This window comes from Hippopotamus amphibius, chromosome 11 (assembly GCF_030028045.1).
Source record: "Hippopotamus amphibius kiboko isolate mHipAmp2 chromosome 11, mHipAmp2.hap2, whole genome shotgun sequence".
In the NCBI taxonomy this organism is placed as follows: Eukaryota; Metazoa; Chordata; class Mammalia; order Artiodactyla; family Hippopotamidae; genus Hippopotamus; species Hippopotamus amphibius.
In genome coordinates this window covers 46,114,123-46,141,793 of record NC_080196.1, presented here as the reverse complement: position 1 = coordinate 46,141,793, position 27,671 = coordinate 46,114,123, and the positions used below count along the sequence as shown (strand labels likewise).

The 27,671-nt window shown below is 42.0% G+C and overlaps 1 protein-coding gene across 11 annotated transcripts in view; it reads left to right on the top strand.

The window, feature by feature from the left end:
- Positions 1-27,671, top strand: part of DST (dystonin) — a 470,805-nt gene that overhangs the window by 376,802 nt on the left and 66,332 nt on the right. For all 11 annotated transcript variants that reach the window (XM_057698598.1, XM_057698604.1, XM_057698599.1 and 8 more), the window contains 8 exons: positions 13,509-13,670; positions 15,167-15,337; positions 18,072-18,238; positions 20,823-20,982; positions 21,182-21,508; positions 22,238-22,322; positions 23,499-23,740; positions 24,665-24,871. In XM_057698598.1, the coding sequence (XP_057554581.1) occupies positions 13,509-13,670; positions 15,167-15,337; positions 18,072-18,238; positions 20,823-20,982; positions 21,182-21,508; positions 22,238-22,322; positions 23,499-23,740; positions 24,665-24,871 (1,521 nt within the window). The remainder of the gene's footprint in view (positions 1-13,508; positions 13,671-15,166; positions 15,338-18,071; positions 18,239-20,822; positions 20,983-21,181; positions 21,509-22,237; positions 22,323-23,498; positions 23,741-24,664; positions 24,872-27,671) is intronic.

Here is a 27,671-nt window from a genome sequence, read left to right as displayed (position 1 = left end):
AACAAAGTGATCACGTCTTCTAAAATCAGCCACTTGGCGTGCTGTGTCTGTCTGTTTTCTGATTACTGTGGAAGGCGTTGACTGATTTTAATGAAACTCAATAACATCATGACATACCTGCAGGGTCTTGAGACCCAGTGACGAAAATAAAAGTGCCAAGCAGACAGTCATCTGCATTGGGTATATGCCAGAGCCACAGGTAAAAAAGAACAGGAATATTATGGGAAATAAAGATGCTGACACAATCACTGATTCTGTTTGCTGTGTGTCTCTGTGTATGTCCTAAAAAATAAGTTACAGCAGTTAACATTTATTGTGGGCTGTGTCAAGCATGACTCGAGACTGCCTTCAGTCCTATTGACAGTCATGAGAGCTGGGTGCTATTATTATCCCCATGTTATTGTAAGGAAGCCCAGACCTAGGGAGGGGACACAGGTAGTAAGTGTCAGAGCCTGGACATTTTGGTGCGTATAACGCAATGTTTTGGTCAGCTTCATTCATCACGTTGCGCATCTTATATATCCTCTGGGAAATTTTCAAATCATCTTTGCTGTAGACTGATTTGGGTGGCCTGAGTAACCAGCCATTGCTGTTTGTTTTTCTGACTTTTTAAGATTGAAGTATAGTTGATTTACAGTATTGTGTTCGTTTCAGGCGTACAGCACAGTGATTCAGTTGTGTGTGTGTGTGTGTATTTTTTTTCAGATTCTTTTCCCTTATAGGTTATTACATAATACTGAGTACAGTTCTCTGTGCTATACAGTAGGTCCTTATTGTTTATCTGTTTTATGTATAGTATTGTGTAGCTGTTAATCCCAACTTCCTAATTTATCCCTCCCCCCCACCTTTCCGCTTTGATAACCATAAATTTGTTTCCCATGTCTGTGCGTCTCTTTCTGTTTTGTAAATAAGTTCCTTTGTATTTTTGTTAGATTCCACACGTAAGCACTGTCATATGATATTTGTCTTTCTCTGTCTGACTTACTTCACTCAGCACGACAGTCTCTAGGTCCATCCATGTTGCTGCAAATGGCATTATTTCCTTCTCTTTTGTGGCTGAGTAATATTCCTCTGTATACATATACCACATCTTGTGGATCCATTCGTGTGTGGATCAGCCATTGTTTATTTTACTCCAGAACACCAGGAACACTCCCCTAAGGACTGTTCTGTAAAGCCGGCCGCTGTGATGACAGGAGGAGAGTGTGTGTGATGTCGCCTTGGAAGTGGATCTGTAGGTGGTGGGATGAGGGCATTTAGCACCAGCACCGCTGCCTCCGAATGGGAACCAGACATTTCCTTGTCTTAGCGATTCTGTCTTTCTTGATTGACGTTGTAAATGATCTCACTTCACATCTTCACTTAGTTTTTGTTGGTCAGGAAGCTTTGGTTGAACATTAGTTTTCACATAATATCTTAAAAAGATTTAAGAAAATTGTTTTAAGTGGAATAATTTGTATTGAGCAGAAAACTGGTATTTTGCTCTTTTATAATTTCTAAAAATGAAACAGAAAAGCACCGAAGTCCTGGGTCTATTTTCATGATAGACTTTGAAATATAATGCAGTTTGACATGACTCTACCTTGTAGCTTTTGTTTAACCTAATGTCATGGGTAAAATCTTATAACAGTTTTTCTTACTATAGAATAAGCTGCCTTCAGAGTCGTTCTGAAGCTTCATAGCTGTTACCCAGTTACTCAGTAGGGGTGCCTTATATTCCCTGGGAGCATAATGGATTATTTAAACTAGGTAAGATGGACTTCCTGGGTTCCATTCTTTTTTTTTTTTTTTTCCCTAAAACTTAACCTAAGAAATAGCAGTTAATATCCTTAACAGGATAAAATTAATTCATGTATAATACCAACCCAACCATGATTGAAAACAAATGCTGTTCTGAACCAAAGGCCTAATTCACTGTCAGTGAAAGCTGTTCCAAGTTTCTGAAAAGAGATTGGTACTAACCTTTTTGCTACCTTAGTTAAGTTTTTAAACAACTGGGATTGTTTTCCTACTTTTAAATATTAGTTATTGGATTAAAATTTCTAAAGACTGAGGTATTTTCTATTACTGTTGATAACCCAAAGTGCCATTTTTCTACTTATACTTCTACTAATACTCTGTATTATTGCATTAAATTCTGTGTACACTGTCATAAATTCCTAGGCAGAAAGGAAAAAGTCCCTCCATCCCTACCTCCTGTTAAAGATTCCTAGCTCAAGATTATCTTGAAATCTAAACTATATTATCAGGTAATATTAATGTTTCCACATTTTTATTTTGTTTTTCAAAGACATACCAACTCTATACAAGGCATACGTGCCAGCCTTCCTATGATGTCATCGACAGCCAGTCAGATCTTCTGATCCTCATGAAACAAACATCATCACCACACTGAACTGATTTCATTTCAGTGGAGAGCAAAGAAACTTGATGTTTTAGTTAGTGAACATATACAGTCACATCCCAGCTAAATACATGACCCTCCCCAGCTCCATCTAGGCATTGGTCTAAGAATTCTCACCCACAAGCTGCTTACTGATTTTTCTGGCCACTCTGTCATGGCCGCAGTTGTCATTCAGTTTGTTCCCACAGATGAACTCATCACTGGTGCAGATCTCTCTGCACCAAAGATTGCTTAAAGCAGAGAATTTTTAAGCCGAGTTGAAACCAGAGACAAAGACCAGAGCACATGTAATTATTCTGTGATAAATGTTCTCTGGTCCAGGGGAAGGCAGTGTGGAACCCAGGCATCCTCCTGGGAGTGTTGGGTGAACTAAAATGCCAGGTGCCCTGAAGCTGGGGAAGGTGGGTGGTTCGAGTCCTATTTTTAAATAGTGTGGCTGAAAAAAAAATCACTTTCCAAGTATCCTGTTAAGATATTTATTAAATGATCCTAAAACAACCTCTGTAACGTCACCATATTTTTAGAGATAAAATTAAACTGTCTAAAGAATACTTTAATAATGATTTCTAAGTGGCCCGTATTGTTACATAGAGGTCAATGACAAATTGCTGTCTGTTTGTGTTGAGAACAGGAGGAAATTCAATAAAGCTGTCTCAGAGGAGGTTTTTCTTGGGGAAATATTCTTACTTGACTGGATTTTTGTTAATGAGCCTATATTATCAGGGAGGTTTCATAATACCTTCCTTTGGTATTTTTAATTAATTAATTTGTTCAGATCTTTATTGGAGTATAATTGCTTTACAATGTTGTGTCAGTTTCCACTGTACAACAAAGTGAATCAGCTGTATTTATACATATATCTGCATGTCCCCTCCCTCTTGACCTCCTTCCCACCCTCCCCATCCCACCCTTCTAGGTCATCACCCATCATCGAGTAGATCTCCCTGTGTTATGCAGCAGTTTCCCACTAGCTATCTATTTTACATTTGGTAGTGTACATATGTCAATGCTACTCTCTCACTTCATCCCAGCTTTCCCTTCCCCCTGCTGTGTCCACAAGTCCTTTCTCTACATCTGTGTCTGTATTCTTGCCCTGCCACTGGGTTCATCAGTACCGTTTTTTTAGATTCCATATATATTCGTTAGCATGTGGTATTTGTTTTTCTCTTTCTGACTTACTTTGCTCTGTATGACAGACTCTAGGTCCATCCACCTCACTACAAATAACTCAATTTCATTCCTTTTTATGGCTGAGTAATATTTTTAAAAGTGACAATGCTTTCACTATAGAAACCGATGTGGTAGTGGGGTTAGTAAGACTCCGTGGTCCCACCACACACACCAGCAGAGGGGGTGGCACCTCCTTTGGGCTCTGAAAGGCTGTCCTCGTGAGGAACATGGCACGTGGGTTCTTTCCATGTCTGCTTGTATCTATTGCTGTGCTCTTGGTGTTGTGTGGCCTAACTCCTATGGCTTCATTTTAGATCCAGGAGTCAGACGTAGGAAACACACTTATGGTTACCAAAGGGGAAAGTGGGGAGGGAAGGATAAATTAGGAGTTTGGGATTAGGAGATACATGCTACTATTATATAAAATGGATAAACAACAAGGACTTACTATAGCACTGGGAACTATATTCAGTATCGTGTAATAAACTGTATATATATACACATATATATACATACTATATATATTCAGTTATATGTATATAACTGAATCACTTTGCTGCGCACTGAAACTAACACAACACTGTAAGTCAACTATACTCCAATTAAAAAAAAAAAAAAAAGATCAAGGGGTTAAAGTAGGTTGTGAACGCAGTTCCAGCCAGAGATTTTATACCAGGGGATTTTTTGGTGGCTTTGTTGTTAACTGGATAAATTTGTATATCCATTTTAAAGTGGTCCCCCGCCCCCACCCTGCCCCTGACAAACAAAGCGCCAGGCTGTAGCATCTCCTGTCATTATCATGAGTCTTCCTTAGATAAAAGGAGACCTACATAATTTATTTTACTGATGTGGAAAGTTGCTTAAAGGTGTGGGTGTCCCTGTGTGTGAGAAACAGGAGCAGAGAGGGAGGAATTTGCTTTGTTGTTGTGAAATGATGCATTGGTTTTCTTGATAGGAAAATTGGATGGGTTAATGTTTTTTAAATGTTTATCTAGGTCTGTAATCATTCATTAAATAAGAGCCTCGGGCAGGTAAATGCTGTTATGGTAACTTCCAGGAAGAAGAGTGCATATTGAAGACCCTATCTAACATTCGATATGAATTCCCATTAAGATCAATCAACTCTGTTAAGTGTTTCTGAATTTGTTTGCTTTTGTCTTGGGATCTGAATATTCTGTTTTCCTTCAAATATAAATTATTTTCCACTGAAATAAATAGCTATTGCATATTCATCCGATGACTGTCCTTGAAAACCCCTGACCCATTTATGTGAAGAAGTTTATCAGTTTGAAAACTAAGGACACAGGATGCTTTCAATTTTCCTGAGCTAATGGCATATCTATTTTAGAAAGAATAATTGAAATTGTCATTTCTAAGGCATAGTTTTGTACTCACAGCAAAAAACTCACATCTCTTGTTTGGCTTCTAATCCATATTTTAGGAGCAACTGGTCCAGGAAGATACTTTGGTCAATTTTTATGGATAATAGTGTATTTACTCACAAACATTGTCCACTTAACTGAACTTGAATTTCCTAGTATCTCTAGCCTTTCATCTTTAAAAACTCCATGTTTCAGTTGGTAAAATTAGTCTTTTACCTTTTCTATGATGTGGCTTATTGTACTTTGTGGCAAGCTTTTTCAGGAACTTTCTTTTTAAAAGATTTAATTTAACTTGAGAAATATAAAATGAGAAAACGGTACTATTTTGCTTATAATTCAGTAGTATTTGTGTACTTTTCTAAAATCAACTGCCTTTAGAAGATATTTTACCTGGATCACATCTAGTAGGCTGCGTTACATTTTAAGACCAGTTTAACATTGTGATTTCCGTAGGTATGGAATAATACTGTTGACTACTTTTCAGAAAAACCTTGCTCATTTTATTCATTGTGTATTTCTCTCTTATGAAAATGTGAGGGATCTAGGTATCATGATTAGTATTTGCTTTGTTGATTTTATTAATCTTGATTTTATTAACTTTAGAGACCATAGCATTGAAAGTAGCTATGGTCTTTCAATGATCATAAATCGAACTTAGGAAGAAAAGATCAACCAGTTCTGCTCTAAATATGAGTTCTTTTATGTTACCCAGATAGATCTTTGGAATCTGATTCCAAGTAACAGATAAATATACAAGTTGTTGTCATCAATACCAATATACTATTGATGCAAATTTCAGTTTGAATCAGAATCTATTAGGATCGTCCTTTGTTGAGTTAGTTGAAATCAGCTTAATAAAATAGGAACTCAGTTATTAAATAAGTGGCACATCCTTAAACATAATAAACTAGAGGAGTTTTTCCTGTAGCACTTCCTGCTTCCCAGCTGTGCTCTGCTTGCTTTCTCATCCACATTCTCCACTTTAAGTCAGGCAGGGGCGGGGGTGCTGCATCTCTCGGCACTGGCGCTTTGCCAGGGCACCCCCGTGTTTGGCAATAGTGGGCACTGTCTGATGAATGGTTGAATTTATGAATGAATTGTCTGTGTAGCTTTAAAAGTGTACTATCCTCCTCAAATGCGAGGTTGCTGTTCTTGGCTTTAGCAAGGCTAGGAGATTAGACTAGAGCTGTGCTAATGACCCAGAGTTAGAGCCTAAGGTGGGTGGAACTGGGGCCATTCTTTCTTAAGAGAAATTCTGTGAGGATCTCTGTTTAGAGAAAGGCCCTGGTCCACATTCCGTGGAAACTTTATTATTCACATAGCCACGAATAAGTAGCTTTCCAGGCTCACGTGGAAAGGTAGTGGCAGTTGGCAGTCAAACCCTTAGTTTCTGCTGATTCTGGCCTAGTGCACGACCCCACTGTTCAAACGTGGTAACTGGGGGCACGTTTTTCTTTGTCTTATTATCCACAGGTCAGAACAGTCTGTGTGCTTAGGATCAAGTGCTTGTTGAAATATTTCACTTCTTGACTCTGAAGAGTGGGCATTGATGTTATCATGTTGATGGGTTGTTTATTATGTATATATTCCCTTACAATTGGCTATAGATTTTTTTTTTCCAATTTCATGATGGCCACATACTGAGTTGCATCTAATAATTGTTGAATGAGTGTGTAACCTGTAGAGTTCTGCCTATGGATAGATTTTTTTTTTAAAGATCCAGTTCTTAGGTTTATAAAAATCATTTTGGGATCATATTTTCTTATGAAAGGTGCAAAAGGTCCATCCCACATCTTTTCTGTAAAAGTATCAGAGAAAGTAAGTATAGGGTTGTTTTTACTAGAACTGTCTTCACTTGGGGCCAGCAGTTTCACTTATGTTCAAATGATTATTTTGTGAGACTGGGGAAAGAAAATCTGCCCTCTGACTGCTACTCTTGACGTGTTTGCTTATTTCAAAAAAATAAAGAAAAGATAGATTTTACTTTATTTAAATGAGACTATGAAATTTTCTCCCTTCAAAGGCTGAGGTTTGGCTTGCTGAGTTAATTTTCAAACTATTTTTAAAGAGTGTTTGTTAAGTAGATAAAAATCTGTGGATGTGATTTTGTTAATGAAATATCCAGTCACTTAATCGCCCTTGATCTTTGCCCGAGACTTGCAAGAGGAATGCGTGGTTATTAGTAACGACTAATATTCATGTCCGCGGTGCCCAGGGCTCCGGGCCCTTAGGAATAATGGACCCTGGGGAACCGTCCGACTTGAACTTGAGCTTTAAAAAGAATGACACAAGATTCGACTTGAAAGTGATGCGCGCTCTGCATCGCAGGCACTAAACGCCTGAGAGTCCGCTGCGGCTGCGCACGGCAGTGTGTTTTCAGCTTATGGGGACCTGTTAGCCCCCTCCCCGTTTCCTATTCCCAGGGGCGCAGAGCCGGTGGGGCTCCTGGTATCGGTTCCGCCTCTGCTCGCCCCCTCCCCCACCTCCCCGGTTAGCAGATCCGCGAACCCTCGCCGCCCTCCCCGCGCCTCCAGGACCGGGTCTGGTTCGCGCTGATGTCACCACCAGGCGGTTGCCTCGCAGCCGCCCGCCTCTGGGCACCTCCCCCTGAAAGGCTCGCGGGCTCCCGGCCGGACGGGGCCGGAGTCCGGGGGAGATGCCCGCGGAGTCCGGTCTCGGTAGCGCGTAGCGGCGGAGCGGGAGCCCCGGCCCCGCGGCGGCGAGGGGCGCGCGGCAGATGCGCCCCCGGGAGCGCCCGGGCTCGGGACGCCCGCCCGCCGCCTCCAGCTGCGCCTTCAAGGCCAGCGGGGTCCCGGCTGCCAGAGCCTTAGAGGAAGCCCGGAGCTCTTCTCTGCTGCAGTTGCCTCAGGTGGAATCAGTCGTCTTAAGGAGGATCAGATAAGACTCTTTGAAAATGGCTTTTTTTTTCTTTAATGGGGAATTTATAGTACACCATGCTTTCTGTTTACTTTAAACGGTTGCTGGATTGTACTGGCCTCGCCGTCCGAAAGCCTGTTTTTTCCTCTTTGGATAATTCTGAATAGTCTCGAAGAAGCTTAATATGGGTAGAAAGACTGCCTTTCGAATCAAGATTATTTATAGCTACTCCCAAAAAGAGTAAAAGAAAATTTGAACTTTCTTACCGCATTAGACTTAACTTATTTTTCTCGGAAGACTCGTTCTGTGCCTTCATCGGAACAGTCCATGGTCCCTGCGTTTGTCTTTTAAGTGTCTGAACCTTGGTTTATTTATAAAAGAGATGGAGTTTTGCAAGCTGTCTCTAAGTGGATTACAGTTAACCAGAGTACTGCTGAAACTCAGCCGGTTAAGATGCTCGCTCCTTTGGAAATTTTAATCTGTAAATATCAGATGCAAAGTTAGAATAAAAAGGGAAATGGACCGACAATGGAATGTTCTGAGTGTTTGAGCCACTGTTAAGTGTATTATTTGTTTTCTTTTTTCAATGTTTTGGAGTATGTGAAAGGGACCTCTGGAGGGGGTGGGGAGGAGGAAGGAGACTTCTGTTCTCTGTTCTTGATGCACTTTATTTTTGAGAATCATTCTCAAACAACCAGGTAAAGGGAGGGTTGCATGTAGACCGGTGCCCTGCTGCTGGCCTTAAACACCTCATCTATGACGACGTGTGTTATATGAGACGCATCTTTGGGCTGGAGACACTTTATAGTTCTGTTCAGAAGTGTGCTTTGCTGAAAGATGTGTTGCCTTACTTCCCACTTTCTGTGTCAAGAGCTGCAATATTTGTTTTAACTGTCTCCGAAATGGGGAAGCCGCTGAGCAGACCGGACTGTTTACGTCAGAATCCCCCCTGTGTAGGGAAGGGTGAGGAAGAGGAGGACCTCAACATCGAGGACTGCTACGTCCCGCAGCGCTCCATCTATGACACGGTTAGGCTGAATGAACAGATCGACTCTGGTTCCAAGGGGAGCTTGTCTTCCAGGCACTTCACAGATCGGACTTTACCCTACAGTCACAGAACACTGGATGTCAGTTCTTTATGCTCCAATGGTGCCCTTGCTTCTTCCAGTGCGTTTGAGCTGAGAGGCCGTGAAACTCACAAACTCGATGAAAAGATGATCTTTGATGCCCTTAAACTAAATAGCGATATCATCCGAAGCACAGGATTACCCAAAGCCAAATCTCACGCAGAAAAGAAAGAGCATAGACGGTCATGGCGAATGTTCGTCCCAGCCAGTTTTATGGACTATGCAAACAAAAGTGAAAGCTCTTTTGTTGAGCCTCCTGATCTGTCAGATGCTGTTACCAAGGCTGGCAAGTGCAGAGGGGGTAGTAATTCTCTCACGTCAGAGGAGGACGACTCTGGCTTATGCAGCCCTCCAGCCGAGAGGGAAGAAAAACAGGGCATTTTACCCAGAGACCCGTCCAGAATTAGAAGCTTGTCTTCTGCTGAAGATATTCATATAGCAGAGCAATACCGACCCTTTTTTTCTGTTAATTCCGTCAGCGAACAGAAAATCCCCTTGCTTTCATGCAGAAGCACCCACCTTGGTGACGACTTCAAAATGAGTTTACATGATGTTCCTCCACCAGAGAAAACAAAATGTGTCAACCGTCAAAGGGAAATCCATGGTGAAAATCGCTGCCTGCAGAATGATGTCAAAGAGAACCCTCTTAAGGGGGACCCATTCGTTTTGCCAAGAGAGGGAGAAAGCAAGTGTATTTCTAACCCCAGAGAAGAAGGAAAAACATATGGACCAGGAGAATTCCAAAGGACAGCACAAAGTAGGGAAGTTATGGGAGGTTCCCCTGAGGATTTGGCTCTCCCTCATGCAGATCGGGGGGGAAGTGATGTAGATTGGGGTAGCACAAGTTTACTAGAAAACCTGACATTACTGACACCGTACAATTCCGAAGAATCCAACATAGCATCTCAAGAGGACGTGGAGGCTCGCCTTTCTGCCCAGGAGATGGAGGCGACCCCTGCGCAGTGCTCCCCGAAATTCAGAGCAGTAAGAAAGAAAGCCACTTCCCGAAAAACAAGGGCCCAGGCAGGAACCTTGGACCCGGTCTGTAATGGCTTTCACCCTATTCAGGTAATTAACTGAGATGGGAAACTCGGTGATGCCCAAGGTCCGTGGTTCTGTTGTCACGTGGCCACTGGTGTTTCCAGTGATGGTCAGTCCAGTCTTGCCTTTGGGGAGGGGTTGACGAGTACCCGAGCAGATGGCAGATGTTGGTAAGTTGATCATAACAGCAGATGAGTTAGGGGCCGTTTTTAAGGAGCACGATTATTCGCAGCTGTTTGGAGTCCTGCTCCTGGGTTGTGGTGATGGTGGCTGTTCCCCTTCATTTGAATGCCTCCACTGTGAATTTATGGTAGGCTTAGGCTTTTCCACAAATTGTGGTTTAAGACCCTGCCATTTAAGGGCAGTTATATTGGATTTATTAAGCTTGAACGGGCTTCGTCAGGAAGGTACACACACAGTATTGTATTGTTGTGGTCTGAGAGGCGCTCTCCTCAAATCAAGGGCTTTCTACACGTGCTGAAAATGTCCTCTCATTAGTCCTGCGTGGGGAGAGAAGTAATTGTGCTGTGTTTTGCAGGCGCTATAGCTCCGCACTTTTGGTAAGTGGTGAGTGAGGTAAGCGAGTAAAGGGTGCAGCCTTGTAATAGGGAGAGGTTGGTTGTCAAGGCTGTAATTTTTTTCTTCCCGCTCAGATTGAAGTTCAGCTATTTTGGTCCTTTTCCTAAGCTCTTCTGGTAAACTTTGCCTCAGAGGTAATTTTATTTTATTTTAAGCTTCTCGTGTGTTTGTGTGCTTGTGGGTTCGTTTCGGGGGAGAGTCTCTCTTCCTAGGTATTTTGTTACTGAGAGATAAGGAATTTGGATGCTATCAGTCTATGAAATAATTGCTCTAATCAGCAGTGCCCTTTCCGTGAGGTTGTTTTAAATGGCAGGCTAGTTTGAAAGCTTAGCAGAGTACTTTTTTTTTTTTCCACTATGAAGTATTTTGCAGTTTATTTGTAGAAAATAATTAAACTCTTAGGATTATATACATTCTTTGGTAGTTATCTTTATTTAACCCTTAGTGTATTTGGGGAGCACTTTAGAAAGCTAGCACAGACTCACCCAAAACTGTGCTGATAGGCAACCCTGAAATTCATTTCTTTGAAACCAAGACCAGAGGTTAAGGCAATTTATTGGAACGTTTTTATTAGTTATTTTGTTTTCTTTTTTGGGTTTCTTTTTTTCCCCTGAAAATTAGCTGTAAGGGAGAATAAAACTTTTCCCCGAATCCTTATGTACCAGACAAGTTCCTGGAATTAAAAATGGAGCAGTTTTCCTCCCCCCTCTGTTTTTGGTAAGTAGTAAAACATCTACAGCTATTAGTTCCTAGAAATAGTAACTTGGAAAGTGGTATAGAGAAGAAGCAGGATCACAGCACCAAATTCTGTTTTTACTACCATGCTATAAAGTTTCTATTGACTTATTAGGTAAATTCATGCCTTTTTAAGAAATTGTGAAAAATGTATGTTTTTTTTCCCAATGATTTGGGGAATTCTTATAATTCTTTGTTTATATGTAATTGACTTTTTATACTGAGTATTGTTATATAAAAACACTTAGCCAGTGTGGAAACCGTCTGGATTTTCTGTGGAAGAAGTTTGGGCTTTTTGCAAAGAGAGGACTTTTAGAAGAGCTGATCATTTATTTGTCTGCTGTTCTTTGCTCAATTCATGCTATAACACAGAGGTATCCCGTGTGCTGGGCTTTGTCCAGAGTCTGGGGGGTTTGTCTCTGGCAGCCTCTGCACCTTTCAAAATTATTTTCCATACTGTGCCTGTAATTTTTTCCTAAGTCCTGTTTGATATTTGCTTTTATTTTGCTTTTATTGTTTTCGTATATTCTATTTAACTCTTCATTCACTTGGACTGTTGTATATAGTGGCCTACAGCATAATGACTCAGTGCCCCAAACCTTGTCTTAGCTGAATCTCTAGCTGAAGCTTTCCTTCCTTAGTTAAATTATTGGCCTTCCTAGCATCCTTCAAGCCCTATATTAAAAACATTTGTATTATCTATGAAAGAGTTGATGTACCTCTCCTCCCCCCCCCCCCCCCCCCCCCAGTATTCTCATCATTTACCCCAAGGTGTAAGTACAATTTTCTGTACTGATACTTAATTGGCAAATCATTATCTGGTCCATATTACAAGCTGGGTACTGTGGTAGGTCCAGGGTATAGAATGACTATAAAGAAAAGAGAAATCGGTGCTTTCGTGGAACTTGCATTTTACTCTCACACATTTTACTCTAACGCGTTATTTAGATCTTTTGCCAGTTACAGGCAACAGGGCTTGTAAGGTGGGTGGGTTGGAGAGTCGGTAGAGAGAGTGCTGGGAAACTGCTGGCAGTGCAGGCAGTGACCCAGGGGTGCCCAGAGTTGCTGGGTCCACCACGTGTGACCAGATCTGTGGGGTGAGGCCTCCGTGCCTCCTGCAAGCCTGCCGGCCTCTTGCAGACCTTGAGGGGCTAGACATGTAGGGATCCACACTGTTGCAGTGCCCACCTACCTCTCTTTTCTGCTCCTGTCCCTGTATTTGGCCCCTCTGGCTCACCTCATCTTCTCATCAGTGACCCCTATTTCCAATTTGAGTCTCAAATGTCATTTGTCAGCTAGCAGCAGGCATCCTTGTAAGGGCCTGTAAGGATTCTTGCCCAGGAAGGCTCATCTTGGGCCCATCTTATCATTTTGCTCCTTAACATTTTCTATGCCTTTTTTTTAAATTGAAGTATAGTCGACGTACAATGTTATGTTAATTTCTGCTGTACAGCAGAGTGACTCAGTTATACATAGATGTACATTCTTTTTTCTGTTCTTTTCCATTATGATTTATCACAGGATATTGAGTATAGTTCCCTGTGCTGTACAGTAGGACCTTGTTTATCCATTCTATATGTAATAGTTTGCATCCGCTAATCCCAAACTCCCAATCCTGCCCTCCCCCATCGCTCTCCCCCTTGGCAACCACAAGTCTGTTCTCTATGCTTGTGAGTCTGTTTCTAGTTCGTAGATAAGTTCATTTGTGTCATATTTTAGATTCCACATGTAAGTGATATACGGTATTTATCGTTCTCTTTCTGAGTTCCTTCGCTTAGTATGATCATCTCTGGCTGCATTCATGTTGCTGCAAATGGCATTTTAAAAAAAAGAATGAAATAATGCTATTCTAAACCTTTTATTTTACTAAATTGGAATGATAGGAAATGCCTCGTGCTATGATAATGAAGCGATAAAGAGAAGACATATATACTCTCTTTCTGGTTTTATACGTAATTTGATTAAATGCACTTAGAACATCATCCTTTAATATTCCTGAGTGGTTTTGATAATATTATGAATTTACATTTAGTTTACTTTCTTACTGTTATTCATAAAGCAGCTGTAACACATGATTAGGCAACAAAAATGACCTTTATCTGTTATAATCCACACCTGATGATCAGACAGATGTTTGTATTTGGTGGCTCTTAGGTACTATAATTCATATACTTATTGTTCTCTCCAATGCAGGTGTTCCAAAAAGAAGAGATTGAGCCCTTGCAGGTTAAACAGCAGGATGTGAACTGGCTGGGTCAGGGCCTCATTCAGAGTGCCGCCAAGGGCACCAGCACCCAGGCCTTGGAGCGTGACCTGGACGATGCCAGTGCGCGATGGAAGACCCTCAACAAGAAGGTGACGTTGGCACCCCCTCCATTGTCATTTCTGTGGATTGTTCTTCTCCAGCGTTTGCTGTGACCACCAGTCGTATTTCTAGTACCCAAGCTTCCCTAAACCTGCCTGCTCCTTGACATCCGTGTGAACTGATGGCCCACCATAGATGCCCCCAGGGCTTGGTGGGCAGCACAGATGCAGGAAGCGAGCTGGGTGACACAGCCCCCCAATCCCCCATCAGGCTAGGGACCCGGCCACATGGCTGTGACGGCAGGCAGCCAGATCCACAGGGCTGGGCTGGCAGAGCTCACACACCTCTAAGGGCACACGGGCTGCTTGGCTCCATAATCAGTGTCCCACAGAGATCTGGGCTCCCTGTTGCAGAATCTTCTACTTATTTTCCAAAGAACTTGGAAATATCACTTTTTACGTGAAACGTAGTTTTCAGATGTCAGCAGCTCACTCCACACTGTGTAGTAGGTCACATGGTGCAGCTGTGTGTCCGTCTGCCCTGGACGAAGGGTTTGCACCTCGCTGTAGATCATTAAGTCCAAATATTACTTTCCTAGTAAAATGTAGATCCCACCTGTTTCTAAATGCCCATGACGGAAAACCCTACTCTTGTATGGTAAGGAGATGATGCTGACACACAATGGCAGATTTTTATGTGACATAGACGATCAGAAAAGGGTGTGGGGGTGGCAGTGCTCACCTAGGGTTCTTGGGGTTTTCCTTGCGTTGACATCTTAAGCAGTGGCCAGATCTCAGAATGACATTTATCCTTCTTTATAGAGTCTGATTCATACCACAGCGCTCCTCAGATACAACTGGGATGCAGTATCAGGTGTAAATATATTCCGTGGTGCTTAAAGTATCTTGCCAACTGCTTTTTCAGCCCCAAAAGAAAAGACCTTTGAGGGGGCAATAGGATATCTCTGTGCGGGACACAGAGACTCCATTTACTGGAGGACAAAGGCCCTGGCTTGTCAGGAAAGGACTCTCTAGAGCTTGGAGCCAGCAGAATTTAACTGGAGACTTCATAGTTACTTTGCCTAGCAGAACCTAATTCTGATTGTCTCCACAATAGTAGTGTTTTTTAAATCTGAGTCTTAAAACCAATATTATCCATGATACTCAACAGTAGGAAATGAAGAATGAATCCGGGGGATAATGGTAAAAATGAGTAAGGCACTGTTTCTTGCAGTAACCTTAAAATATTTGAACCAGTCATTGCTAATCATAAATGTATTAGATATTTCCAGAATCTCAGAGGCCTCCCCTTTTGCATTGACTGGTTGAGATGGTAACCTTATCTCCTTGACTGACTTACCGAGTTTGAGTTTGTCTCCTTTCCATCTGTGTCCTGCCCATTAGCAGTGCTTTGGGTAAATTTTAAGTGAACAGGAAAAGAAAATTTGTGACCAAATGGGAAGATGAGCCTGGAAAGTGTTGGCTGGTGGGCAGATTTGATTTTTCATGAACGAAATAGATAACTGGGGATCCCTGGTGCTGTGCAGGTGGCCCAGCGAGCAGCCCAGCTGCAGGAGGCCCTGCTGCACTGCGGGAGGTTCCAGGACGCCCTGGAGTCCCTGCTCAGCTGGATGGTGGACACCGAGGAGCTTGTGGCCAATCAGAAGCCCCCGTCGGCTGAGTTCAAGGTGGTGAAGGCCCAGATACAAGAACAGAAGGTAAGTTTGTGGTGCTTTCATACTGTTTCATGTTAAATCTTAATAATGAGAGTAAAAGTGTACCTTGTAACTCTATTTGTATTACTAGGATATGCTCGTTAAGTGGTGATTGATGCTCTAGACATTGTTTTGTTAGTCATTCAGCAAATATTTTTTGACCATCTGCCACAGGTCAGCCATCATTCCAGGTGCTGGGGCTATGTCATCGAATAAAAACCATAAAAGTTCCTCATCGAGTTTAAGGTTTAGTGGGAAGGGGAGGAATAGGGAGAGAGAGACAATAAACAAAGTAAACAAGTAAATGGTGATACATTAGCCATTGATAAATAAAGCCAGGATGGGATATGAGAGTTAGGAAGAGACAGAGCAAGGGTAGGGGACAAGCAGTGCTGAGTGGAGGGGGTGGTGTGCAGTTTTAAAAAGTAGTGTGGGGCTTCCCTGGTGCCACAGTGGTTAAGAACCCGCCTGCCAATGCAGGGGACACGGGTTTGTTCCCTGCTCCAAGAAGATCCCACATGCTGCGGGGCAACTAAGCCCGTGCGCCACAACTACTGAGCCTGTGCTCTAGAGCCTGTGGGCCACAACTGTTGAGCCCATGTGCCACGACTACTGAAGCCCGCGTGCCTAGAGCCTGTGCTCTGCAGCAAGAGAAGCTACCACAATGAGGAGCCTGCGCACCACAATGAGGAGCCTGCGCACCACAATGAGGAGTAGGCCCCGCTCGCCACAACTAGAGAAAGCCTGTGCGCAGCAACGAAGACCCAATGCAGCCAGTAAATAAATTAAAAAAAAAAATAGTGTAGTCAAGGAAGACCTCACTCACCGGAAAGGTGACTTGGGACAGAAACATCGCTGTTCTCCTATGTATCCTAGGTTGGTGCACATGCAGTTGCCTGTTTTATAGTCAGTATGGGCAGTTTGTTACGGTTCAGCTGGTACTGACGTGGCAGAGAGTTGATTCACCTGTGCTGAGAACCATGCTGCTGTGTCGTTTTGATGCTACAAATACAGGACCCAGTTGGAAAGACACTCCTGGGAGGGATGGTGACTACTTGGGGCCACATGTACAACTTTCGTGGTCATTAGGAAGCATTTAGTGACCTGTCCAGTATTGATTTGTCAGCCATGACTTGAAATGACACATGGTGAAGGAGGGGATACCTGGCACACAGCACGTTGATAAGGCTTCTCTTTAAAAAGATGGGACCTTTAAAAAGAAGAGGATGAATTAAGAGGCTTAATTGGGTTTTGACATCCAGTACTTCTCTTTCTAAAAATTCTTCAAAGACTTTAGTATCTTGGGAAATTAACTTATTAGAAATAGATTTAGAGGTAAGGGTTAAAGAAGCATAACAGGAAACATACTGCATTTGTTTGATTTTTAAAAAATATAGTATGTAATGTGTAATAAAATAATATATACGTATAATTTATATAATGTAATAAATATATAATAGTATAATGTATTAAATATAATAATATTACTGCTGCCATTCACAATTTAAACCTTTATTATTCACCCAGAGTTAATGAACTATTCTTAGCCAGCAAAACCTGTCTGTTGATTTTGCTTTTCTTAATTGCTAGAAGCTGTTCGTTAAAGTTTACCAAAAGCAATCCACTTAATTTGTTGTCTTTACTGCCTGAACCACCTGTTGTACTTTGATTTTATGGTTTCTCTGACCTGTGTCAAGAGAGAGGGGGGATCTCTTGCCCTTCTCTTTGACCCTGTTCCTCTCCCCTCCTGCTGTGGTGGCCTTGATCACAAAGTGACAGTGAGAAAATATCCTTCCAGCTTGTTACTTGTGGGCGACTGTCCTTGCCTTTGGTCCTTAGGCATCCGTCATGGTCAGGTTAAGGAAGCAGTGTAGTACTCAGCGTTCTGTACACCTGTGCCTTCCTCACTGCTCTTCACGCGGGCCCTGGGAATAGCACTTATTCCTGAAATACTTGTGTTGATTCATTGTAGGAAGGGAATCCTGATTTCTGGCTACCAATGTCAAACACCCCCAGCCTTCTCAAAATGAAGAATTAAATTGAATTTGTTTCTGCTGCTCAGTGAAATACTAGTCTTCTGTGGCCAGCTTTGGGGATTTCTGACATGTTTCACCCTCTATTCATTGTGGAAATGATATTCGAAGGCTCTTTTTTGTTTTCATCTTCACAAAGAATTTTGGGAGCTAACCTACCTCCTAAAAGTAGCGAAGGGCCTCTGGATTTAGCCTCACTAGCTTGTGAACTTGGTCTGAGTCCCAGCTTCCCTTCTGTGGTGGATTGTTTAACATGGGAAAAGGCTTTGAAAACAGTAATGATTTATAATGGTTTCTATCTCAGTGGGACAGATCATTGTTGAGTGTTTAGGACATTCCCATTTCATTATAATAATGGGGATTTTGTGCTTTCAGTGCAGCGGAGTTATCCTAAGCAGCACATTCTACCGCATTATTTTATATTAGCAGGTTAATAATGAATGGTTGAGTGACCTTATCAGTATTCTTCTTATTTAGTATGAAAAGCCTCCACCACAGTGTCTGACACAGCAGTAATGAATCATTAAGCAAAATGAGTTGTTTTGAAAAAAATCCTACTTCTCAGGTCCTTTTGTATATGAATCCACACAAAATTATTTTTGTCCCATATCAGAAGTACTTAGTGTATGTTTTCAATGTGTTGATACAATTATCACTGTTTCCTTTTTATGTATTTATTTTAAAATTTACTATTGTGTCTTAAGCTTCTCCAAAGATTGTTGGATGACCGCAGATCTACTGTGGAGGTGATCAAACGGGAAGGAGAAAAAATTGCCGCCACAGCAGAACCTGCAGATAAAGTGAAGATTTTGAAACAACTGAGTCTCTTGGATAGCAGATGGGAGGCATTGCTTAATAAGGCTGAAACAAGGTAACGTAAATGCTTCCAGTCTTTGGAAAGAGCAGCAATGGCTTTCACACTGATTTCTTGTATTTAGATAATACTTTTCTTCCAGTTGTTATTTTCCTGTGTTTATCATGTATGTGAACGTAGAGGGCACGGGCTGTGGTGCCTCTCTCCTCATTCCCCCGATGAGGGTGTCTTGTAGTCCCAACTTTTTTTTTTTTGTGGCTCGCGGGCTCTAGAGCACAGGCTCAGTGGTTGTGGTGCACAGGCTTAGTTGCTCCACGGCATGTGGGATCTTCCCGGACCAGGGATCGTACCTGTGTCCCCTGTATTGGCAGGTGGATTCTTAACCACTGTGCCATCAGGGAAGCCCTATCCCAACTTCTTAAGAAAAGTCTTTCCCTCGGGGAGTCATTCATTCATTCGTTCATAACGTAGTTATTGCCTGCCTACTGTGCATCTGGAGAGCTGGGCCTTCCAGGGGTGTGCTGGTCAGATCATCTCTGCCCTCAGACAGGGGATAGGCTAGTAGGGTTTTATAGCCATTGAAGAGTAATGACAGATGTGATGGTTCAGAGTGAAACCTGGGCACAGGGTGCTGTGGAAGCAGAGAACAGGAAGAACCTGGCCTGGGGCGGGAAGGTGACAGCTAAGCTCTGTTTTAGAGGAGGAGTGGGAGTTATCTGGGAAGCGAGGCAGGTGGAGGGCACTGTGATAATTACCAAGGCAGGGAGCTGGAGCGTGGCTCCACCGGGCTTCACTGTAGTTTGGTTTTGTTTTTAATTTTTAAATTGACATATACTTGATTTACAATGTTGTGTTAATTTCTGCTGTACAGGAAAGTGACTCAGTTATACATATATACATTCTTTTTTAAAATACTCTTTTGCATTACAGTTTATCATAGGATACAGAATATAGTTCTTTCTTCATTTTCTTTGTTGGCACCCAGTGACTGATGTCGGGTGTAGCTACACTGAAGTGTACCCTGGTTGGTTGAAAATAGGTGACCCACTGAAGAGAATGAGCATCTCCATACATTCCTACCTTCTTTGAAACTAAGATGGTGCAGAGCAGGGTTTGTCCAATCTTGAATTACGGAGTAGGAGGAGTTGTCATTCTGGGGCCATTGAATAAGGGGCTCTGAAGGAGGCTGGAAGTTTCATGTTATTCTTTAATGTGTGTCAGTAGATTATTCCTTCTGTGGAATGCCCCAGAATTACTGCCGTGGAAGTGACTCTCAGTACTTTTATAAAATAAATGAAAGTCTAGATCTCTGCTTTACTCCCACGACTGTCCTTCCTTTCCTAAACCTTCCTCACAGCGGTACTAAGTGGAGGGATGGTGGTCATACTAGGATTCACACTCAGATGAATAGATTCCCTCACAATTTAAATCATAGTTAATTAAACCTAGCTGCAGAATAGTTATTTCCAGTGATTCTAGGTGATTGGATATTAGAATTTAGAAAAAAGAGTCATAGTAATAATCCAGAGGTCACAAGTAATATACTAATTTTATTCATTTTTTAAAGATCAAATGTATTTTAACTGAAAGTTTTAAAAAATATATGCATATGTAATTTGTGATAGAAAGGTATAGAAATTACATTCAGTAGCATGTGCAAGTTTTCCACAATTCCCTTTGTCCCCATAGAAAGCTCCTTTCTCAAATCATGTAATTCTCTAAGAATTAAACATGGTAACAGGTTAAGACAGCAGCTCTTGGTCCCAGCAGAAATAATTCACAAGATTGGATACTGAATCAGGCCCTCTGTATACAGACCAGCACAATCACTTGCCGTAGATAGAACCTGAGGACAGCACGAGCAGGTTTTAACGTACGTGGTACCTTTTTAAATGTAGGAAACAATGGGATTTCTAAAAGCATTCAAACTCTGTTACAAGTAAAAGCCTGAGGAACATTTCTCCTCTTTCATGGTATTTTAGACCATAAAATATTAACTGTTGCCTTGGGGAAATGTACCTGACAGTGTGCTTTTTAAAGGAGGACTCACTGGTACTTCCCGTACAGGGGATGCTATCGTTATTCTTCAAAATTTGAATCTAATTTGACCATTTGAGTAATGCAATCTTAGGAACTGGTGCTCCGGCTGAAGTGAACTGTTATATAAAGCACAGAATACATGTTCAGTAAATATTACCTATTATCATTATTATTGCCACTACTGTTATTATAACATTACTACTATTATAACTATTATTATTGTAAGTATTATAACCAGGTTACTTAAGACTTTCACAAGATGCAGGCACTTGAGGTTGATCTGTTGTTCAGATTTAATTTTATTTAATAGAACTATATTTAAGAGTTTTTTATAGATTTTTTTTTTTCCTGCCGCCTCGGGTGTCACTTGGGATCTTAGTTCCCCAACCGGGGATTGAACCCCGGCCCCCGGCAATGGACGCGCAGAGAATAAGAGAACTATTTTAAAGTGTCCTCTCAGTGTGAGAGATTTTAATTTTAACGTTAGATGTTTTCTACAAAAACCGTTTGGAGTGAAACGCAGGCGCATGAGTGAGGATTTCTGTTGACGGTTTCCCATGTTTCTCATCCCTGAATGACCCTCCTCTTGGCACGTTTTCAGGAACCGTCAGTTGGAAGGTATCTCAGTGGTAGCACAGCAGTTTCACGAAACCTTAGAACCGCTGAACGAGTGGCTGACAACCACAGAGAAGAGGCTGGCGAATTGCGAACCCATCGGGACCCAAGCCTCCAAGCTGGAGGAGCAGATTGCCCAGCACAGAGTAAGGTTCCCGTGACACGTTAGTGAGGTCCAGTTTTCCATTTCCTTTGTGGTTTTATGACGTGCATTTGAGTTTTGTACTGTTGTGGGATGCCTCAGTGCCGCCTTAGACCCATTTCATGTGTCATCTTTTTGTTCAATTTATGTTGCCATTTTTATTTGTCCATTCTTTTTGTTTCCCTTCTTTAAACTTTATTTAGGCCTTAGAAGATGACATCAACCATCATAACAAACATTTACACCAGGCCGTTAGCATTGGCCAGTCCTTAAAGGTTTTGAGCTCCAGGGAGGATAAAGATATGGTGCAGAGTAAATTAGACTCCTCTCAAGTGTGGTACATTGAGATTCAAGAGAAAAGCCACAGCAGGTCAGAGCTCCTCCAGCAGGCTCTGTGTAACGCTAAGATTTTTGGGGAAGATGAAGTGGAGCTGATGAACTGGCTGAGTGAAGTGCATGACAAGCTGAGGAGGCTCTCGGTCCAGGATTCCAGCCCCGAGGGGCTCTGGACACAGCAGGCTGAGCTGCGGGTATTTTGATTTATTTTATTTTATTTTTTTCATTTCAGTTGTCCTTATTTTCTCAGTCCTCCTTATTTCTGTATTATTTTATGTTTGTTATGATTTAGGTAAATTGCTGTACTCAAAAAAAGACATTGCCTGTATATACAATGACTTTTTTTAAATAGAAGTATAGTTGATTTACAATGTTGTGTTAGTTTCAGGTGTATACCAAAGTGATTCAGTCATATATATATATATATATGTGTGTGTGTATGTATTTATTTATTTGCTTTTTCAGATTCTTTTCCCATATAGGTTATTGGGAAATATTGAGTAGAATTCCCTGTGCTATATAGTAGGTCCTTGTTGTTTACCCATTTTATATATAGTAGTGTTATATTCAGTTACTTTTAATGAAGTCACATGTAAGAAGAGATTGAATTTATCCAGTAGCTGGATTGTTCACTTTTCATTTTGTTATTTCATCGTTGTATACAAAGGCCCATGGTTAACCAGTACTCCAGTGTATCCGCATAGCCCGTTTTCTGAAGAGGGAAGTGAATTATGACAGATGAACTGAGACGTGGGCACAGTGGTGAAGAAAGGAGGGGTAAACATGAGAACAGTGAGGAATATTTGAAAATGTGAGGTGTTTCCTCAAATAAATGAAACCTAGTTAAAATTCTCTTAAGATTAACTGATAATGCTAATGCTTATTTTCTTTTTCCCCACATAAAAATGGTACCTGTATTTTAGGTTCTGCAAGAAGACATCCTACTCAGAAAACAAAATGTAGATCAGGCCTTACTAAATGGTTTAGAACTACTTAAACGAACAACAGGTGAGATACCTTTCAAATCAAATCATCATGGCGTGAGCATTTTGTCTTGCTTTCAAAATATTCTAGAGATGGGGGAAAACACAAAGCACGCTCGAATTTTGGGGCCACTCCAAGACTTCATCCTGGAGGATGCTTTGAAGGCCGACCAAGGGGGTCTTGGACTGTGCTTTCATTTTTTTTTCTCATGATCTCACTGAGTTTCTAAGGGAAGTTTTGTGTATTACTCATAACACCAAGCACTGGTCAGAGAATCCCTGGCAGAGTAATACTAGTTTTTCACTTGAGGGAGGCAGTTGTTCTAGATGAGCACATAGGTTGTAGACAGTGTTTTAAAATTTTAAGATAGACAGCATTCTGTGACACATAGTGTGACTATACCCAGGCTTCATTTCTCTCTACTTAAACTCACCAAGATAACAGTACCTTGTTTTAGTAATTCCTTTGGCCATAGAAATGTCTCACTGTATTTATGTCCAGTTCAACACGTGTGTGGTGTGGGACAGGTACCATTCATTGTAAGGGAGGAATTTGTATAGTATCTAGAGCCTTGCACTTGGAGTCTGAAGCCCAGGACGCAGTTTCTGTGTGTGTCTGAAAATTAAATAGAGACAGGTGACGATCTATTGAAATAGTGCAGGGGAGTTTATTATTTTTAACACATGCACGTGCATAGATTATACATATACACATGTATGCATGTGGCAGGCACTATTCTAAACACTTCGCAAATGTAAACTCATTGAATTTTTATCACAACCTTATGAAGTAGGTTCTATTTGTAATGATAAGTAACCGGGGACACAGAAAAGTGAGGAATCTTTGAATCTTGTGCAAGGTAATAAGCCACAAACTCAGTATGCGAACCCAGGCAGTTTTTAACTCTGAAGCTTGAACATGGAAAGACCATACAAATAGATGCAAAGGTGATGCTTCCCACATAACAGAAGGCACTGTTAACCCTTTACAATTTTTTTATATTTGCATTTTCAGAGCTGTATACATTTGCCAGAAATCCTCAGAAAGATTCAAACCTAGGAAGGGGCTTTTCTTGGGTCAGAACTTCTTTAGAAAAATGTCTCCTCGCCCCTACCCCTGAAAATCTTATCAGTGTACCATCATAGCTAAAGAACTCTTCTTCCCCTTTTGTGAGATATGAACATGTTTTTGAAATTCTAGGTGATGAAGTTTTAATAATTCAAGATAAATTGGAAGCCATTAAAGCGAGGTACCAGGACATCACTAAACTGAGCACCGATGTCGCCAAGACCCTGGAGCAGGCGCTGCAGCTCGCGCAGCGGCTGCACTCCACGCACGAGGGGCTGTGCACCTGGCTGGACAAGGTGGAGGTTGAGTTGCTTTCTTACGAAACACAGGTTCTGAAGGGAGACGCCGCCAGCCAAGCACACGCGAGGCAAAAAGTACGCTCTGATTTATACACTCTTTGGATCCGCTTGTTATCTGTCAGGGAGCCTTATTCACGCAGGGGCGAAGTGATATTTATCATGTGTCATTACTAGTACGCTCAAGGATGCCTTGGTGGGCGTGGACCCGACAGAAATTGGCAGCAGATCAGCTGTTTAAACTTTTAGGAGCCCAGATATGAAAACAGCATATTGTCATTTGTTGCTCGAATCTTATGGTGAGATATAGTTTTTATTACACAAGAAACAGAATGATGCAACAGAAAAAAGAGGAAAATGATCGCTGTTTCAGAGGTACACATAATTTGGGTAGAATAATGATACCTTTATAAGATTGATGCAAAGCATGAGGTGGCTTTTCTAATTATATTGCAAGAGTGGTATTCTCTCATGCGATCATCCTTCTTCTCAGAGTTGTCAGCCTCTGTTTTTGTCATCCCTGAAGTACGATCACACGTAGGTGAAGGCAGTCGGGGAGGTCAGGTCCACTGAACCTATGATGATTCGCCTGGGATGCTTTAAAGCCAGTGTGTCCTCGTTTTGAGGGTCACTGGACTCTGGTTTGGACTGTCCTCTTTACTTTTCTGGTACCTGCTTACTCTGAGGTTACCAGCAAGCAAAGAATAATACATGTTAACTTGCTAGGTTTGGGCTCTCAATTTTTAAGCATTGATATTACATTTCAAAGCTAAAGTCTTGCCATGTTGACAAAGGAAGTGTTCTTTGGAACTTCTCAGGGAACAGTTTCCTTTACCCCGAATAGCTTTCAATAACCAAGGTGTATAGAACGTAACTGAAACTAAGGGGACCTGTGCATTGTGTTGGCCTATGAAGGGCTCTAGCCCCAAGGACAGTTAGAGGAAAAGCCCGTTCAAACTTGGCATTTCCCACAGGTTTGTGTTTTCTTCCTTCTGTTTTCAGGAGCTGAAGAAGGAAGCTAAGAGTAGCAAAGCCCTGCTGGACTCCCTGAATGAAGTGAGCTCTGCTCTCCTGGAGCTGGTGCCCTGGAGGGCGAGGGAAGGGCTGGAAAAAATGGTGGCCGAGGACAATGACCGCTACCGCTTGGTGAGCGACACCATCACGCAGAAGGTGGAGGAGATCGACGCGGCCATCCTGAGGTCCCAGCAGGTAGGTGAACGCTCTGGCGTCTGGGCAGGCCATTTCCTCCACTTGCTCCCAGAACCTCCACCTGTCCAGAGATGTCTGCGAATGGTGTTCCCATTTACTGGTTACGCTTCCAAAATAGAAGGGATTTGAAAAGAATTTAGCTAGGGTCCTTGGACATCCGAGTGCTGGGCAAGGCACATCTCTACATTGTCAGCTGCCATCTGCCTCCTGTCCTCCTGCCTCGTCCTCAGCAAGTCAGCCACCGGCAGGACTGGCCCTGTTCTCCTGCTATCAGGACAGAAAGCCTTTTGTGTATACATGTGCGTGCTGCTGATGTTAATTTTAGGCCCTGGCTAGATCTAATCTGTGTGTGAGTAAATATTTTGAGTTATCATGTAAGTTACTATTAACTGTCGTTGACATACATGGCAAAGAAAGGCTGAATTCTTTCTAAAAAGGAAACAGTTGTGTTGGTGAGGTAGCTTTTTTTCTGAAGATGACTGAAAGGGGAAAAAATGATCGTTTCTGACCTGTCTGCAACTCGTACAGAGTTTCTGGTTCCAGAGACTTTTATAGGCCCTGCCCTTTAGCCGCAGTTCTCTCAGGAGACCGTGGACAACGAGGGGGTCCAGGAGGTAGAGGCTTGTCATACGTGTTTTGATTAACTGTTATTGAAATCTCTGAGTATTTACATGAAGTCATCAGCCTCTAGTTGCAGGCTTTCTCTGACGGGGTTAGTGTGGTTTTGCTGTGTACTGTAGGGAAGGTGGGTGACTCAGCCTTTGCACAGCCAAGCCAAAAGCCAGAAACACAAATCAGGCATCCAAAATTCATTCCCTAAGGTTGCCATAAAACTGAAATTTATCTAGTTCTAAAACATGGCGCCTCACTCCTCATTTCGTTGCCATGCTCTGGAGTCACAAAAGCCAATGGGAATACAATGATAGCAAAAGGCCTGCGTAAGACATTTTTGCAAGGGAGGCCTTCGTACCCAAGGAATGCATTTGCATGGCTCTGTTTTCAAAGTTTGGAGGCGTTTGTGTGCCTCATCATAGGAAAATAAGTGTGTTTATTTGTGAAGTTAATTCAACTATTTGAAAAGAATTGGATTCTTTTTCACCAGAATTTCTTTTAACCTTTCAGAGTTGGCACTGAAGACTAAATAGCAAGACAAATATTCTGTCCTCTTGGGAGTAGAATTTTCTTGTGAAGCTGACTGTGGTTGGCTAGTTCAGTGAAGGAAGGTGGCAGTAAGGGTGTAACCAAACTGAAGTTTGGCTATTTGCTGCTCATAAGTCAGTAACTCGAGAGGCAAGTGCCAGTGGGAAGGAAAGGTGCTTAAATCAGAACAGCTGGATGATCTGGGGAGAAGCTGCACTCGTGTCCAAAGACCAATTCCGAAGAGTCTGCTCAGCCTTGACAGTTTTTAAGGGGAAAAAAGGTGGAAAGAATCTCAGTGAATCATCAAGGCAGGAGGTTAGGTTCTGCATCCTTCTCCATTGAGTGCAGACAGGCTGACTCTCTCTTCAGGTGTTTTCTTGCCCACGTGATCTCCTGCAAGATAGCCAAGGGGGCTGCTGGGGGTAGAGAACTAGTCGTTTTTTAACTGCTTAATTCTTCATTCTTACTTCTTTTAATCTAGGAAAAGAACCAGCAGGTTAGACAAGGCAGAGTGTGCATTCAGGAGAGAATAAGTCAGGAGTTAGTTTCAGTTGCTTAGTGATCTCATTCCTACACCTAGGTTCTTTTAAGGTTAGCGGGAAACAGAAATGGGCAAATAGAAAAGGGGAAAAAGAGCTGCTTTCAAGGGCAGGTGACAGGCTGAGCGCCTGTTGGTTTGTAAGCTCTGCTAGGTGCCAGGGTCATTAACTGTAGCCCAGTTCTGTTCAGAGTTTTGCAAATGTTTTTCACAGGTTGGTCTGTATGTTCTAGAATCCAAAACATATATCCTGTAGGAAAATAACAATTTGGGTTTTTTTTTTCCCAGATAAAATCATTCCTTATTGAAAGTTTCAGGACTTTGTGAAAGAATACAGAAAAACTCACGGAAGCAAGAACGTGCAAACGCTGTGGTTTGCATCTTTCAAGCCTTCCTTGGGAGAGAGAGGGAGATTGTTTAGTAATAATACCTCCCTACCAGTAGGTCATAGCTAATATTAGTGCCATTGATATATCAATCTCTTCTGATTGTTTAAATGTATTTATTCTGTACTTACATGTGCATTCCTTTGAAATGCCTGCAAGTCTGCCCAGTGGAATACCTCCAGTAAAAAGAAAACCAATAAAATGCACTTAAGCCAATTTTTAAAAAAAGGAAATAAGAAGAGAATACCTTTCCAGTAAGGCTGAGATGCACCATTTAGAGCTGGGAGGAGCATGTACAGTGTGGCGGGGAGGTGACCGGCCTGGGGTCCCGCAGCTAGTAGGTGGCAGAGTTGTTACCAGGACTTCATCCAGATCTCGTTATACCTCACTAAAGGGCCTCTTTATAAATCAGGTAGAGAGGAAAAATCCTATGCGGGGCAGGGTGGGGGTGGGGGGGCGGAATCCATTTTTTTCTATCCTCCTTCAGTAATCTGAAAGAAGGCACCATTATTGCAGCAAAATAGAAGTATCAGGATATTTCCAGTTGTAAGGCCTGTGAGACCTGGGCATGTAAACTGAAAGGATCAGGAAATTTGTCTCTCTAGGCAAGTTTAAGAACACATTGCTACTTGTCTTTCTGATTTGGCAGATTTAGTTTTGCACTCAAAAGAATAGATTCTAAACTCGTAATTTCCAAGTTTAGAAAAGACCTAATATATCTCTGAAACTGTTTTAT